Source organism: Aptenodytes forsteri, unplaced genomic scaffold (genome assembly GCF_000699145.1).
Source record: "Aptenodytes forsteri isolate BGI_AS27 unplaced genomic scaffold, ASM69914v1 Scaffold179, whole genome shotgun sequence".
NCBI classification, from domain to species: Eukaryota; Metazoa; Chordata; class Aves; order Sphenisciformes; family Spheniscidae; genus Aptenodytes; species Aptenodytes forsteri.
In genome coordinates this window covers 2,002,586-2,014,962 of record NW_008795378.1, presented here as the reverse complement: position 1 = coordinate 2,014,962, position 12,377 = coordinate 2,002,586, and the positions used below count along the sequence as shown (strand labels likewise).

General features: G+C 45.6%; 1 protein-coding gene across 1 annotated transcript in view; it reads left to right on the top strand.

The window, feature by feature from the left end:
• Positions 1-12,377, top strand: part of TNIK (TRAF2 and NCK interacting kinase) — a 138,951-nt gene that overhangs the window by 107,298 nt on the left and 19,276 nt on the right. Inside the window, exons 16-20 of the mRNA XM_019472411.1 lie at positions 1,790-2,029; positions 4,366-4,472; positions 7,215-7,378; positions 8,733-8,830; positions 9,547-9,570. Of these exons, the coding sequence (XP_019327956.1) occupies positions 1,790-2,029; positions 4,366-4,472; positions 7,215-7,378; positions 8,733-8,830; positions 9,547-9,570 (633 nt within the window). The remainder of the gene's footprint in view (positions 1-1,789; positions 2,030-4,365; positions 4,473-7,214; positions 7,379-8,732; positions 8,831-9,546; positions 9,571-12,377) is intronic.

Genomic DNA, 12,377 nt, shown 5'->3' with positions numbered 1-12,377 from the left:
AGGATGCTGGGGGTGCTGGTAAGGTAACAAGAAAAAGAGCGGATTAGAGGGAAATAGTGCCTTGCTCCCTGGTTTCTCAGCCTTAAGCGTATTCGTAAGTAAGAGCAGCATTTACATTCATGAGTGGATTCCTCTTGTCGCCTCCATGTGTTAGAAACATCACGCTGGTTTATACCTTCCTTTGAAGCATCACGTACTGGTTACTGCCAGAAACAAGCTGGAGGACCGAGAGGAACCGCTGGTCTGGTCCAGTGCGGCAGTTGCTCTGTTCCTCTTTGGATCTGGTTTATGTAAAGGACTAAAAAAACACAGCACCTGGTACAAAAGACCGGGGACGCTTTGATGCTGAGGATCATCAGAAGGAGATTTTGCTTTCTTTGCCGCTTTAATTCAAGGTTTTGTTTTGGTTTTCCATTGAGCTGACATCAGTCACAAACACATCTGGAGAGGGCATAGATCACCATGACCATCTAAAAATTCCTCCCAGCCGCGAGGTCTGTAAGTACTCTGCCACCGAAAGCTCTGCACCGAGTGTCAGTGCTGGCTCTGGTCCAGCCCCTGGAAGTGCTCCCACAGATCCACAGACTCCAGCGGAGATTTCAGAGGGAAGCACAAAGCCTTTGCTCCCTGTCCATGTGGGCTTCCTATGGGAAAATGTGCCAACTAAGTGCCATCCACGTGTGGTATGCGCACCTCTAGGTCAGCAGTACGATGCCAGCTTTAAACAAAATACATGCAGGAAAGCCCTTAAACATACAGTTCATTTTTCCCCAATGTACATGGTCTATATATGTTGGGAAATGGGTAAAATCCCACTTCACCGTAATCTCTCTGATTGACCAAATACTTTTCAGTGACCTGTTTGACAACCTATATTGTCAACAGCTACAAAGACTTTTGTTTGGGAATAAAATACTAATGAAAAGGTTGTTTGAAACCCAGAGACCCATGTAAATGTATGCATGCATACACATATACACATGCTATAAGTACATGTGTACATAAACATGTATGTAGAAATGTCAAATAAAAGTTACAGCCCCCCTGTATCAAGGAAGTGCAGCTTCACAGGGTCGTGGGAAGAAGCTCTGATTTCACAAACTCTTAACTTTGTGAATTTCTCAGATTTCCCAAAACGGATGTCAGTATTCCTTTCACTTGTAACCTTTAGATCTATAGGGCTGATCCATGGGATATGGGCTACCTAGACGTATAGAAACTCATGCCTCAAGATTATTTTTTTTAAGCCATTTAGGCCTCAGAATTCCTGACAATTTTTTTTATTAATTATTATTTATTATTGTTTCCTTCTTTTTTCATTTTTAACAAGGAAAATCCATGCCAAACCTCATTAGCACAACCTTAGAGGTGCAGGCGTAGGAGCTGGAAATGCGGCCAGCGGCAGGCAGAGCCTGGGGTGGGCATGGAGTGTGCGGGAGCTGGCAGGAGGGAGCAGCCTGCCCCTGCTCCTGGGGTGGTACTCACAGAATGGTGCGGGGCTGTCGGTACGAGCCGTATCAGCGTGCACATGCAGGAGCGGTCAGGACTGAAGCATGACATTGCCTGATTTTAAAAGGCTGAGCTGTGCGAGCATGATTTTTAATAGATCTTGCACTGAAGTCAGAAGTTCCTGAAACCAAGGCAGTGCTGATCTCAAACCGAGGGGGCTTTTTAGTGCATCCAAAGTGCTAATCAACTTTTTTTTTAAATCAAATTTTTAAATATTTTTTTTATTCCTTTTTTTTTTTTCCATTTTGTACTGATAGTTCTGTTTTGACTTGGTGCTTAGATTCCACATCTGGTCACTGTGAAATCCCAAGGAAGCTCCTTGTCTGGGTCTCAGTCACTGCATGAACAGCCTGCAAAGGGACTGGCTGGGTTTCAGGAGGCTCTGACGGTGACCTCTCACCGCACTGAGATGCCAAGGCAGAACTCGGACCCCACCTCAGAAAACCCTCCTCTGCCCCCTCGCATTGAAAAGTTTGACCGAAGTTCTTGGTTACGGCAGGAGGAAGACATTCCACCAAAGGTAACACTATCGCTCCTCACTTTCAGCACGTCAAAGAGGCAATCCCAGAGCTAAGTCTCCGCGGGACGGTGCTGTGCTCAGCACCTCCAGCAAAGCAGAGAGGGCAGGACTGAGCCCACCCCTGTGGCTCCACAGTGGGTACTGACCTGCCAGGGGGCTGCATTTCCCACGGCAGGTTTTGCTCGAGATGCTGGGAGCTGCTCTCAGGTGCACACACAGGGCTGCAAAATAGTGTTGCCCTCCAGCAAAGAAAGTTCTTGAGCCTGGACAGAGGCCAAAGCAAATTAATTTCTCTTTTCCCTAGGATAAAAAACAACCTTCTGTTTAAATAGAATTATAGGAACATAAAATTTGTCATACTCAATGAGACGGGTCCTTTTTAGTCAGGTACAGTGCCTCCAGTTGCAATCAATATTTGATGGAAGACTTGTAAAGGCTCCAGCAGCTTTATACCTTCATTGACATTTTGGCAGCATCTGGCAGTACCTCTTTAATTAAGACTCTTCTGGACCAGTATTTCGATCGCATTGTTTATACACCTTCATTTTGGAAAAGTTATAACTTGGCCATTGAAGCTCCTCTTAGAGTGAATCAGTGCTCAGCCTGGGAGGATTTTTACAGAGAAAAAATGATTACAAATTGATTAGTGACAGTGAGGCAGTATTTGTCCCTGATTGAGAGGCAGTATTTCTGTGTGTTAACAAAGTAAGTGACTTGCCTTTTTAAGAGCAAATTATCAGCTACGAGGTAAGCCTCCCTGTGCAAGGGATCTATGGTGGCATGTCACATATGTTAATAATATTCCTATTTCTCCTACCACCAGGTGATAAGAGACATTGGTGCTTACTTAAGAGGAAAAGCAAGCCAACAGCTCCTGGAGTTGTTCGTGTGCTTTGTTCCTCAGTAGTGCAGAAGGGTGGCTGCCTGGTTTTAACCCAGTTTTGAGAAACCCCTTGCAATTTAAGGTTGGCTTTTCCCTTGAGTCCTTTGAGAAGAGCATCTCTTAACTGCACTAATGTGCTACGCGGTGAGACCACAGCACCTGCTCCTTGGAGAAAAGCTGTTTTCCAGCACTATGGAGTATTCTCCCCCTCAACTGGGGGAACATGAGCTGTGGAAGGGGTCCCCACCAGATCACATTGAACGCTGTCGTGTCGGCAGTAGTACCCATGAGGAGTCTGACCACATTTTACTGCCCAAAGTGCGTTTGATGTGTTTGTAAGCGGGAACGAAAGGACTGCCCCGTGAGGCAGGGCCGGCTGTCTCTGTGGTCCAGGGTCTTGTTTCTGCCAGTGCTTATGGCTGGATGCTTCAGAGGAAGGTAAAAAACTCCCCAGGTCCCGACTGCAGACTACCCTACCCGGAGGGGATGTTGTTTTTCAATGAGACAAGCTGTAGCTAGCGATGTCGCAGAATATAAAGCTCGCTCACTTTCTAAATCTTTTTATCTTGCCTAACATAACTGCGTGTTTATTCTCGAAAAAAATGCCTAATTCTTTTTTTGCTAATCCCGCCAAGCCCTTGGCCTCTCTGTTATCTGGTGCAAGGTATTGCATGGTGAGTATCATCGTGCCTCTCCACGTCAGCCTGTGCTGCTGGGGGGGATGAGACCACCACGCCTGTGGCCACATGGCGATGCCCATGCTCCCACGGGAAGAGGCAGGCCTCTGGGGTTACCTGCCATAGCACCTGTAGATTGTGGTTGGCTTTGGGTTTCTGCTGGCGGTGTTGGTGGTGAGCTGTCCTGCCGGCAGCGGGGTTTTGGCAGCAGCATCCAAAGCTCAGCAAAGGCCACAGGGTTTAATTGAGAATGTTAGGTGGTTCAATCTGGATCTTTCCACTGTCAATCCTCTTGTTTGTCCACCAGTCAACACCTTCTCTCTGCTGGTGCATGTTGTATCTGAACTAGAGATGCTAAAAGCTCCACCGTAGCTGCTGAAATGCACTTCAGTCTGAATTTTACCTTATAAATTACTTTTCTGGGGTTTGTTGGATTTAGATTATATATGTGTGTGTGTACATTCAGCTTTTGAAAAAGTAAATGCCCTGTTTGATGGTAGCCGGGCTGCTCTGTGTGCTGCTCGGGGCTTCTCTGCCAGGAGCATCCCTGACTGCACCTTTGCAGCTCGTTTCTCTCTCACACTAAGGTGATTCCTTCTAAAAGCTGAGAGCTTTGTGTTTTATAATTGCTATAAATATTGTGTATCTCTCAGTGGGAAATCAACTGTAAATCAAGTCTTAAGGCAGTGCTGAAAGGTGATCTCTCAGATGTGCCAACGGCTGCCTGACATGGTGGGGCAGACTCGGTGACGGTGAACGTCTCCATTCCTTTCCAGGTGCCTCAACGAACCACTTCCATATCCCCTGCTCTGGCGAGGAAGAACTCCCCAGGGAATGGTAGCGCCCTGGGGCCCCGGCTGGGCTCCCAGCCCATTCGGGCAAGGTACGGACACCGGGGGGGACAAGCAGGAGTGATCCCAGTGTGCTACTGCCTGCGCTTCTCCTGGCATCGCCCAGCTGGGGAGCCCGGACATGGGCTGGGGTCTAGCCCTGCTTTTGCTCACTGGTAACAACACGAGATTTGCAATGCTTCTCTTATCACTGGGATGAACTAGTTTTGCATTCGTTAGTATTTTGTAACAACAGCAAAGGTCATGAGCGCTTGGATCCCTGGAGCTTTTGCTCCCTGGGCTGAATACGTTCCTGGGCATTGCAGGGTTTAGAGGTGGATGCTGCATCTGCTGCTATGGGGTCAAATCGGAATTTGGGCGCTCCCTTTAGTGGAATTAGGTTCTGGTTCTTCCAGTGTCACCTCTTGCATATAAGGGGATCCATATAAGCCAGTGGAGAGATCTCAGTGATACATACCATACATTTCCTACCGTCAGAGCAGCTTTTCACAGATAATGACCGAGGAATGTGCCAGGGGACAGACACCGATACAGCTTGGTGAGATCTTCCTTAGTTGTAGATCAAGGATTAAATTCCTTTCAGCTTCCTAGGACTAGGGCCTTTAGCTTAGCCGGATCGAGCTCTCCAGCACAGTGGTGTGCAGGGCGTGCTTGTAGCACCCCAACGAAGGATGTTGCACCGCATCTGACATCTGCCATGCCAGAGCTATCCCTGGGCGTGTTTAAAACGAGCAGGGAGTTGACAGGCTCTGCTCCGAGCCGGATGGAAAAAATGTGGCTTAGTCATGCGAGAGCTTGTCTCTGGTTTGCAGAGCATCATGGGCAGATCTGGACCTCAGACAGGCAGATCTCAGGGTAAATACGTGTTCCACATAGCCTTGCGTGGTGGAGCTCCTTGGTTTCTTCTTCCTGCCTTGTCCTTTTAGGGTGAGGTCAAAAAGCGAACACTGGGATGTTTGTAGCCATGTGCTGTCACCAGTTTTCAGCATACGCCTTTCTTTCCAGCTCAGTGCCCCAACCATGCATCAGCAAACTCCTGTACAGCGGGCAGCAGCTTAGAGCAGCTGGCAGGGGTAGCAGAAGGAGGAGGAATCTTTTTTGTTGTTGTTGTTGTTTAAATTAGACAAAAAACATGCATATCATGGTTGGTTCCTCTTTATTGCTTAAGGCTGAAGCACTTTGAATTCTTGAAAATGTTCTTTTAATTAGCTGTTGCTTGAAGGACAATTTAAAATGCGGAGGGGTGTTGGACTGCATGGTCCTAGTAAGTGATAGTATTGAAAGTAAAAAGGATAATGGGAGTCTGTGGGATTCAAGTTGAAGGTTGCCCAGTGTTTCCTTCAGCCTCCCGGTCCCAGTCCTGGTCAGTACAGGTAAATACACTAGTATTGTTTTATTCAAATACGTTTCATGAATTAATTTAGCTAAGGACATGTCAGCTGTACAGCATGAGCTGGAGGCCTTCAGTCTGATGAAAATTCGAAATGACTAGGATGCTACCATGTCCATTAAACTAAGTATTCAGTGAAACAGTTTCACATTTCATTTCTCTCACAGTAATGTAGCGTTTCTCCAATTTTCCTTTTTAACCACCTCTCCTATTGGTTCTTGATTCCTCCCATGCATAAATTTAAATATTATTAAAATATGCTTTCTTTTCTTTATTACCCTATTGTAACAAATGAGGGGATATTTCCTTGCACACAGAAAGTTACTGTCTTGCTCTCATCATTTTAATACCCACCTGTGTCAATGCAAGATACCACTGGGCAGTCATTTTATATAATATCCATGCTAAGCAGTGTCCAAACGATTCTGCCAACAACGCCATTACGGCGATGGGCCTCTGCACAATTTACACAATTCTGGTCGTTCTCCAAGGGCCGCGGCGTGCACAGTCCGCACACCTTGCACTTCATGTGCACACCCTCCAATTGCATTATGTCATGTGGCAGTATTACCGCATTTTTACATACGCATGGTCCTAATTGGACTCAATGGAGAAAGCTTTCTATAAATTTTTAACGGGACTTTGAATAAGATCACTTAACAGGAATATTGTATAAAACCAAATTGCATAACTCTGCGTTGAACATGTCTTCTGATGTCATTTCAGTGCCAAATAAGAATTAATTTCCTAAAGGCATCTGATACTCTAAGAGTTATTATTCACTCTTCGTGTGTCCAGGGTGCTTTTTATTCTAGAGTTGTGTATGTTCACAAGGGTGAAAAAAATCAAGGAAGAAAAGTGGGTATCTCAAGCGAGTTTAAAGTGAAGCCATGAAAATTGGGGACGTGATTAAGTGGCAAAAGTGATCTGCAGCCTTGTTGCAAACTTGAGATCCTTTCTTCGCTGAAATATTTATTTCTCTAACAGCGATTTGCAAATTCCTGCTTTTATGATGAATATTGGTGGTTAATACAGATATCGCCAGCATTGCACATCTACAGGCTGAAGGGGAGTTCTGAGCAAAGAATCTTTTAATTTTTGCTGAATTTGGCAAAATAAGAGTAGAAAGCTCCTCTAGCCAATTTTTCATCATGGTTTTGGTCCACCTCCATAAAGATGTTGAGTGCCGAATTCAGCTCCCATGGATTTCAGTGGGGCTTGCAGGCTCAATAGCTTCAGAAGAGAAGACCTCAGCCCTGTCTTCTCCAGCAGAGGAGGTGTCTCCTCACCTTCCAACTGTCCCTGTCAGTGTGGGAAGGATCTGAAGCCCCGGAGGTACACGCAGCACCATCTGACAGTGTCCCTCTGTTTTGTGCTCCCGCAGCAACCCGGACCTGAGGAGGACGGAGCCCATCGTGGAGAGCCCGCTGCAGAGGACCAGCAGCGGCAGCTCCTCCAGCTCCAGCACTCCCAGCTCCCAGCCCAGCTCCCAGGGCGGGTCCCAGCCCGGCTCTCAGGCTGGCTCCAGCGAGCGCAACAGAGTCAGAGGTGAGTTCTTGAAAATGTCCCTTGGCACCGGGTGTGCTTTCTGAGGCTTGTTTGATAGCAGGAAGGACAAGAGGTCTGTGATCTCACGTATGCTTTTCAAAAAATCAAAAAATCAAAGGATTCATCATTTCTGATGTACTTCTGTGACCAGCTGGCCTCCTTGCAAACAGAGATGCTGACACTCCCTTTTGCCTGGATGCTGATGTAGGATGCCGATGGCAGCCTGCGCTTTTCCTGCACTCTACTGAAGCATTGCAGTGCCAAGTAACTTAGACAAAAGGAGATGGGGGTTATGCTGTAGGGTAAAAAAAAAAAAAGGAATACCAGCGCGCTTCCTATCTTCATTGACCCCAGCTCACTTCTTCTGTGATGGTTGCTTTCGGATTGTGTTTCACTTTGGGTGGGTATCTCTTTTTTTCCTTTTTTTTTTTTTTTTTGAGCTTCATCTTTGTGCAAAGCCTGAGATGGGAGCAGAGGAGTGAATTAGCCCGTAAGAAGCTTTCTCTGAAATGCTTTCACCAGGCAGCCGTGCTTACACTGGGTTTATGTTCCTAGCCGAATTGTTTCCTCTCATCTTAGAGCCACTCCTAAAGATATTCCATTCCCCCGTTTAATCGCAGTAGGAGTTGCTAAAGCACATACAGCCCATACATCTGCATTTCTAGTACAGCCCCGCAGTATAAATCCCCAGGGCTGAAGCGCATTAAAACAAATACTGCCTCCATGCTTTGAATTTTTTATGACTTGGCCGTAAGATGACATGTCTGTTGTTGAAATCATCACTTCTCTAGGTAGTCAATAAAAGCAGTTTATCGCTAATTGTCCTTTTTGGTTTGGTTTTGTTTTTTACTAATGAGGAATCCTGTGACAAATAATGTCCTAGCAATGTCAGATGCTGCAGAGCTTTTAATTTATCACATGCCCTGCTCTTTTGCAGAGTGAATTTGTTTCTTTAGTAGAAAAAAGGGCAGTCACGCTGCAAGAAGGCTGTCAGTGGAGGCTGGGCCGGATTATGGTTTCTGTCGCTCTGTGGAGGGACACTCCATACAGTTAGGTAGAGAGGAGCCAGGAGTATTTTTCGAGACAACAGAAGCAAAACGTAGTGAAACTTTTAGTTGGACAAAAATTACCTATTTACAGGGCATCCAGTCCTGAGCCTGAGATGTCCTTGTCTGCTTTCACCACCATCTTCCTGCGCTTCATGGGCAAACAGCTGGGGAAGGGGCTGCCAGTGCCTCGGCACAAGGAGGAGGACAGTGAAGCCCCCCACACCCACCCATCCCAGGCGATGGGATGCAGTGATGGCTTTCGGCAGTGTTTTAATTCCCACTCTCTCTGCTTACCTTTCACCCAGGGAACGCCAAGCCCGAAGGGTCCCCTGTGCTCTCCCACGAGCCCGCCAAGGTAAAGCAGGAAGACAACAGGGACGTGACGCGACCAAGCCGACCCGCTGTGAGTCTTAAATTATTTTCCGTGGGAACATTCCTAGCTGGCTTGGCCACATTTCCCTTCGGTGCAGTAGCACAACCGTGGGGACCCCAAAAAAGAGGCTAGTACCATTGCTCCTCCAGCGGAGAGACTGGAAAGCGGTGGTACAGTGAGAGCCCGTGGGAGATTTGAATGCTTAAGAGAGTGCATGAGTTTTTATCAGGAGCCCAAGTCTAGGGGAAAGCACTTAAGCCTGTGTTTTCATGTGAAGCAGATGCTTAAGGGCTTTGCTAACTTGGGCGCGGTGGTTGCCGATGGCACATTGTTGTGTTCCGTGCTGCATGTCCCCCCACAGCAGCCCGGCGGAGGGATGCTCTGCTCGGGAAGGCTGGGCGACTGGCCCCCGACAGCCTTCACAGCTTAAAACCAAAGCTGGTAGTGGTTTCTGTACGCTCCCTTTTTATTATTCTGAGCAAAATCTCATCCGAAGTGTTTCCTCCTGGTTTAATGCTGTTGACATTTGTATTTTAAAACTGCAGAGTCGGCCTAATAACAAAATGAATTTCCACTGCTTCTCTTTTTTAATGTGTATTAATGTTTTGTTGATGTTTTTTTTCTCTACACTCCACAGCATTGAGCTAACAATTCTAATTTTATTTCTAACCTGCTTGCCCTTCCTCTGGCTTTTTCCTGTCCCGATCTGTTTCCTCTGATGCTGATTATTCTTCCTTTACCCACAGAGCTATAAGAAAGCTATAGATGAGGTTAGTGATATCTTTTCTCAGTGGGTCATGCCTATGCAAGGTTGACTAGTTAGCGCTTAATATCGAACCGGGTTTTCTTGGTGCTGACATTGAAAAAGGTGGCGATGCAATCTTGGGTCAGATGGGAGACCAAACGATTGCGTTTCGGCGTAGGGAGCCTGCCCGCGGGGAGGGGAGCGGCACTGCCGGTGTGTTCTGCTCAGCCGTGGGCTGCCTGAAACCTGCTGGCCAGACCACTTGCATGGAGGCCGTGGCAAGAAGCACTCCAACTTTCATGCGTGGAGCAAAGGGTGCTGCCGTTGTTGGGCGTATTTGAAAGAGAGAGAGCGAGAGCGGAGGTTTCTTGTGGCGGTGGTCCAGGCAGCCTGCACCGCTCACCACATTCTGCTCTCAGCTACAGCCCCTGGCCACCCACTGATTTCAGAGGGGCCATCGAACACTATTTGAAATGCATTTTAAGCCTAATTGGAACGAAGGCACTTGGCAAATAAAGGAAAACAGAGCAGTGGAATACAGTGGGTAATTCATTCTCAGGGACCAAACCATCAGCTGTAAAGCCAGAGTCAGCGGAGCCGTCTTGAATGTTGATGGGCAATGGTAGTCTTCATCCATCCTCTTAAAAAAATAAGAGTCCTGAATTACACCTTCTTCACCATATGATAATATTTTAAAAGTGTGTGCATCTGGCAATGGTGAATGTTTAAATTTCATGGGAAGAGACCAAACATTCCTGATTTAGCATTTAACTTGCCTCACACATGCATTGCTGTGCACACACTGCTCATACTGGTAACTGCGGGGCTGTAATGGAAAGCACTTGTACCAGCAGCCTCTCCTGCAGCCTCTTTCCTCTAAAAATAAAAGATACGAAAGAAGGAAGATGTGCTGGTTAGTTAACTTGTTCTCTTGGATAAAACATGAGCAATGCATTTTGTTTAATGAGGTGCTTTGTTAAGAAAAAAGCACATAAATCAGTGTCTAAATAGAGGCAGCATGTGTGCTAAATTCAAGTTCAATGAGCTGTGTGATTTTTGGAAACCAATCTGACTTGATTCCAGCAAATATTAAATCTCAAGAAGTCTTTGTAATTAAAAGTAATTAAAGAGCACTGATACTGCTAACTTATGTATTATGTCACCCTCAGTAATAACATTTCAAACACATGTGGAACTACAGAGCACGTTCTTTCTAGTTGTCAGATTGTTTTTGGTCCAAGAGCAACTCAGTGAAGCCGTTTAATCCTACAAAGTGCTCATTACTTAGAGAAAATGATAGCATCAAAGAATTAACCATCCCGAGGCAAAGCTTTAACTAGGAAATACAAGTTATCTGATGATATTGTCTGGGAGTATTATTGCTGTTATAACTTCCAAATTAGTTATTAAAAACTAATCAAGCTGATTTTTAAAATACTTGACTATCTTCTAGTGATGACCAAAGAAGGCTGATAGGGTGCCTTGAAGCACGTTAGAAATGGAAGGTGCCAAAAAGAAGTAATTTTCACGGTCCATTGCTGTGATAGTGAAGGGTTTAGTGCTAGTCCTGCACTGCAGGAATTTCAGCTGCAATTTTAAGAGGCTTTTATGCAGTCCTAAAGTCCTTTTCAAAGTTGAGAAAGCTCTAATCCAACTCAAAGGCAAGTGCTCAATAAAGAGCGTATTTTATACTCTAAATGGAAAGCGTTGTTAAGCTGTTCAAATTTTCATTGATTCTTACTTAGGAAAAGAAACAATCATATCATAGAAGCTGCTGCAGCACTAATTAAAATCATTTGTTGTCATGACTGCAGATTTGACTGCATTTCAATTCCAAACATGTTGGCATCGAAAATAAACTCTTGTAATAGCACATTCTCTCTTTAACCATGATAAGGAGCCTTTCTTTAAAGGTACAGAGAGCGTTTGGATTTGGAGACGGATCTGTAATACCCATCACAGGTACCTGCTGGGAAGCAGGGATTGATCCTTTTGTTAAAAAACTAGCTTTTTTTGGTATACTAATATTTACGGGTCTGATGCAAAGCCCTCTGATGTCCGTGGGAGTCTCTGCCCTACGTCAGAGGCCAGGCAGGCAGGGCAGGGAGGGCAGACCTGGGAGCAGAATGTGTGGCTGTCCACCGGTGGGAGCCCGCCGGGAGGTGTGGGTCACCAACAACCAAAGTACAAATTGCTTGCAAAATACTCCTGCTTCACGATTAAAAAAATAAACTGGGTTTGCATCTCAGCCATAGAAGTTTTCCATTGTTTTCTTCACGTGTCGACGGGATAGATTTTAAGAGCTCCCTTTGCAACCATAATTAATATTGCTGTAGTCGCCCTGCTGGAACGGTAAACTGGAAATGCAGTAAATGAGAGTATGGCCGTAAGACAATTGTGGAATTTAGTCTTTTTCAATGAGTTTCTTTCTCCCTAATCCTTTATCTCTGACCGAATGCACTGATGCCTACCTCGGTCACTAATATAGGGAGAAATGGTAAGACTGACAATTGCGATGCTTTGTTCGTCATGTGCATGTCTTGTGCAACAGAGTTCTCTAACCCATTCTAATTCGAGCTCTCATGCTTTTCTGCCCTACTGCTTCCCCCTGCATTGCTATAAAAGCATGTAAGATAACAAAAAGTCTCTTTTCTACACGGTGCCTGCCATGTTCCTTGTTTTGAAATAGCAGTGTCTATTTTATATGACTGTCGGGTCTGAGGCCTCATCAAAGTCATGGTAAACTGAAAAATTATTACTAGGCTTTGGGACTCCTCCTATCTTTTTTTCTTGTTTCAAGGCTTTTTTTTTTTTTTTTTTTTTTCCCTTTTT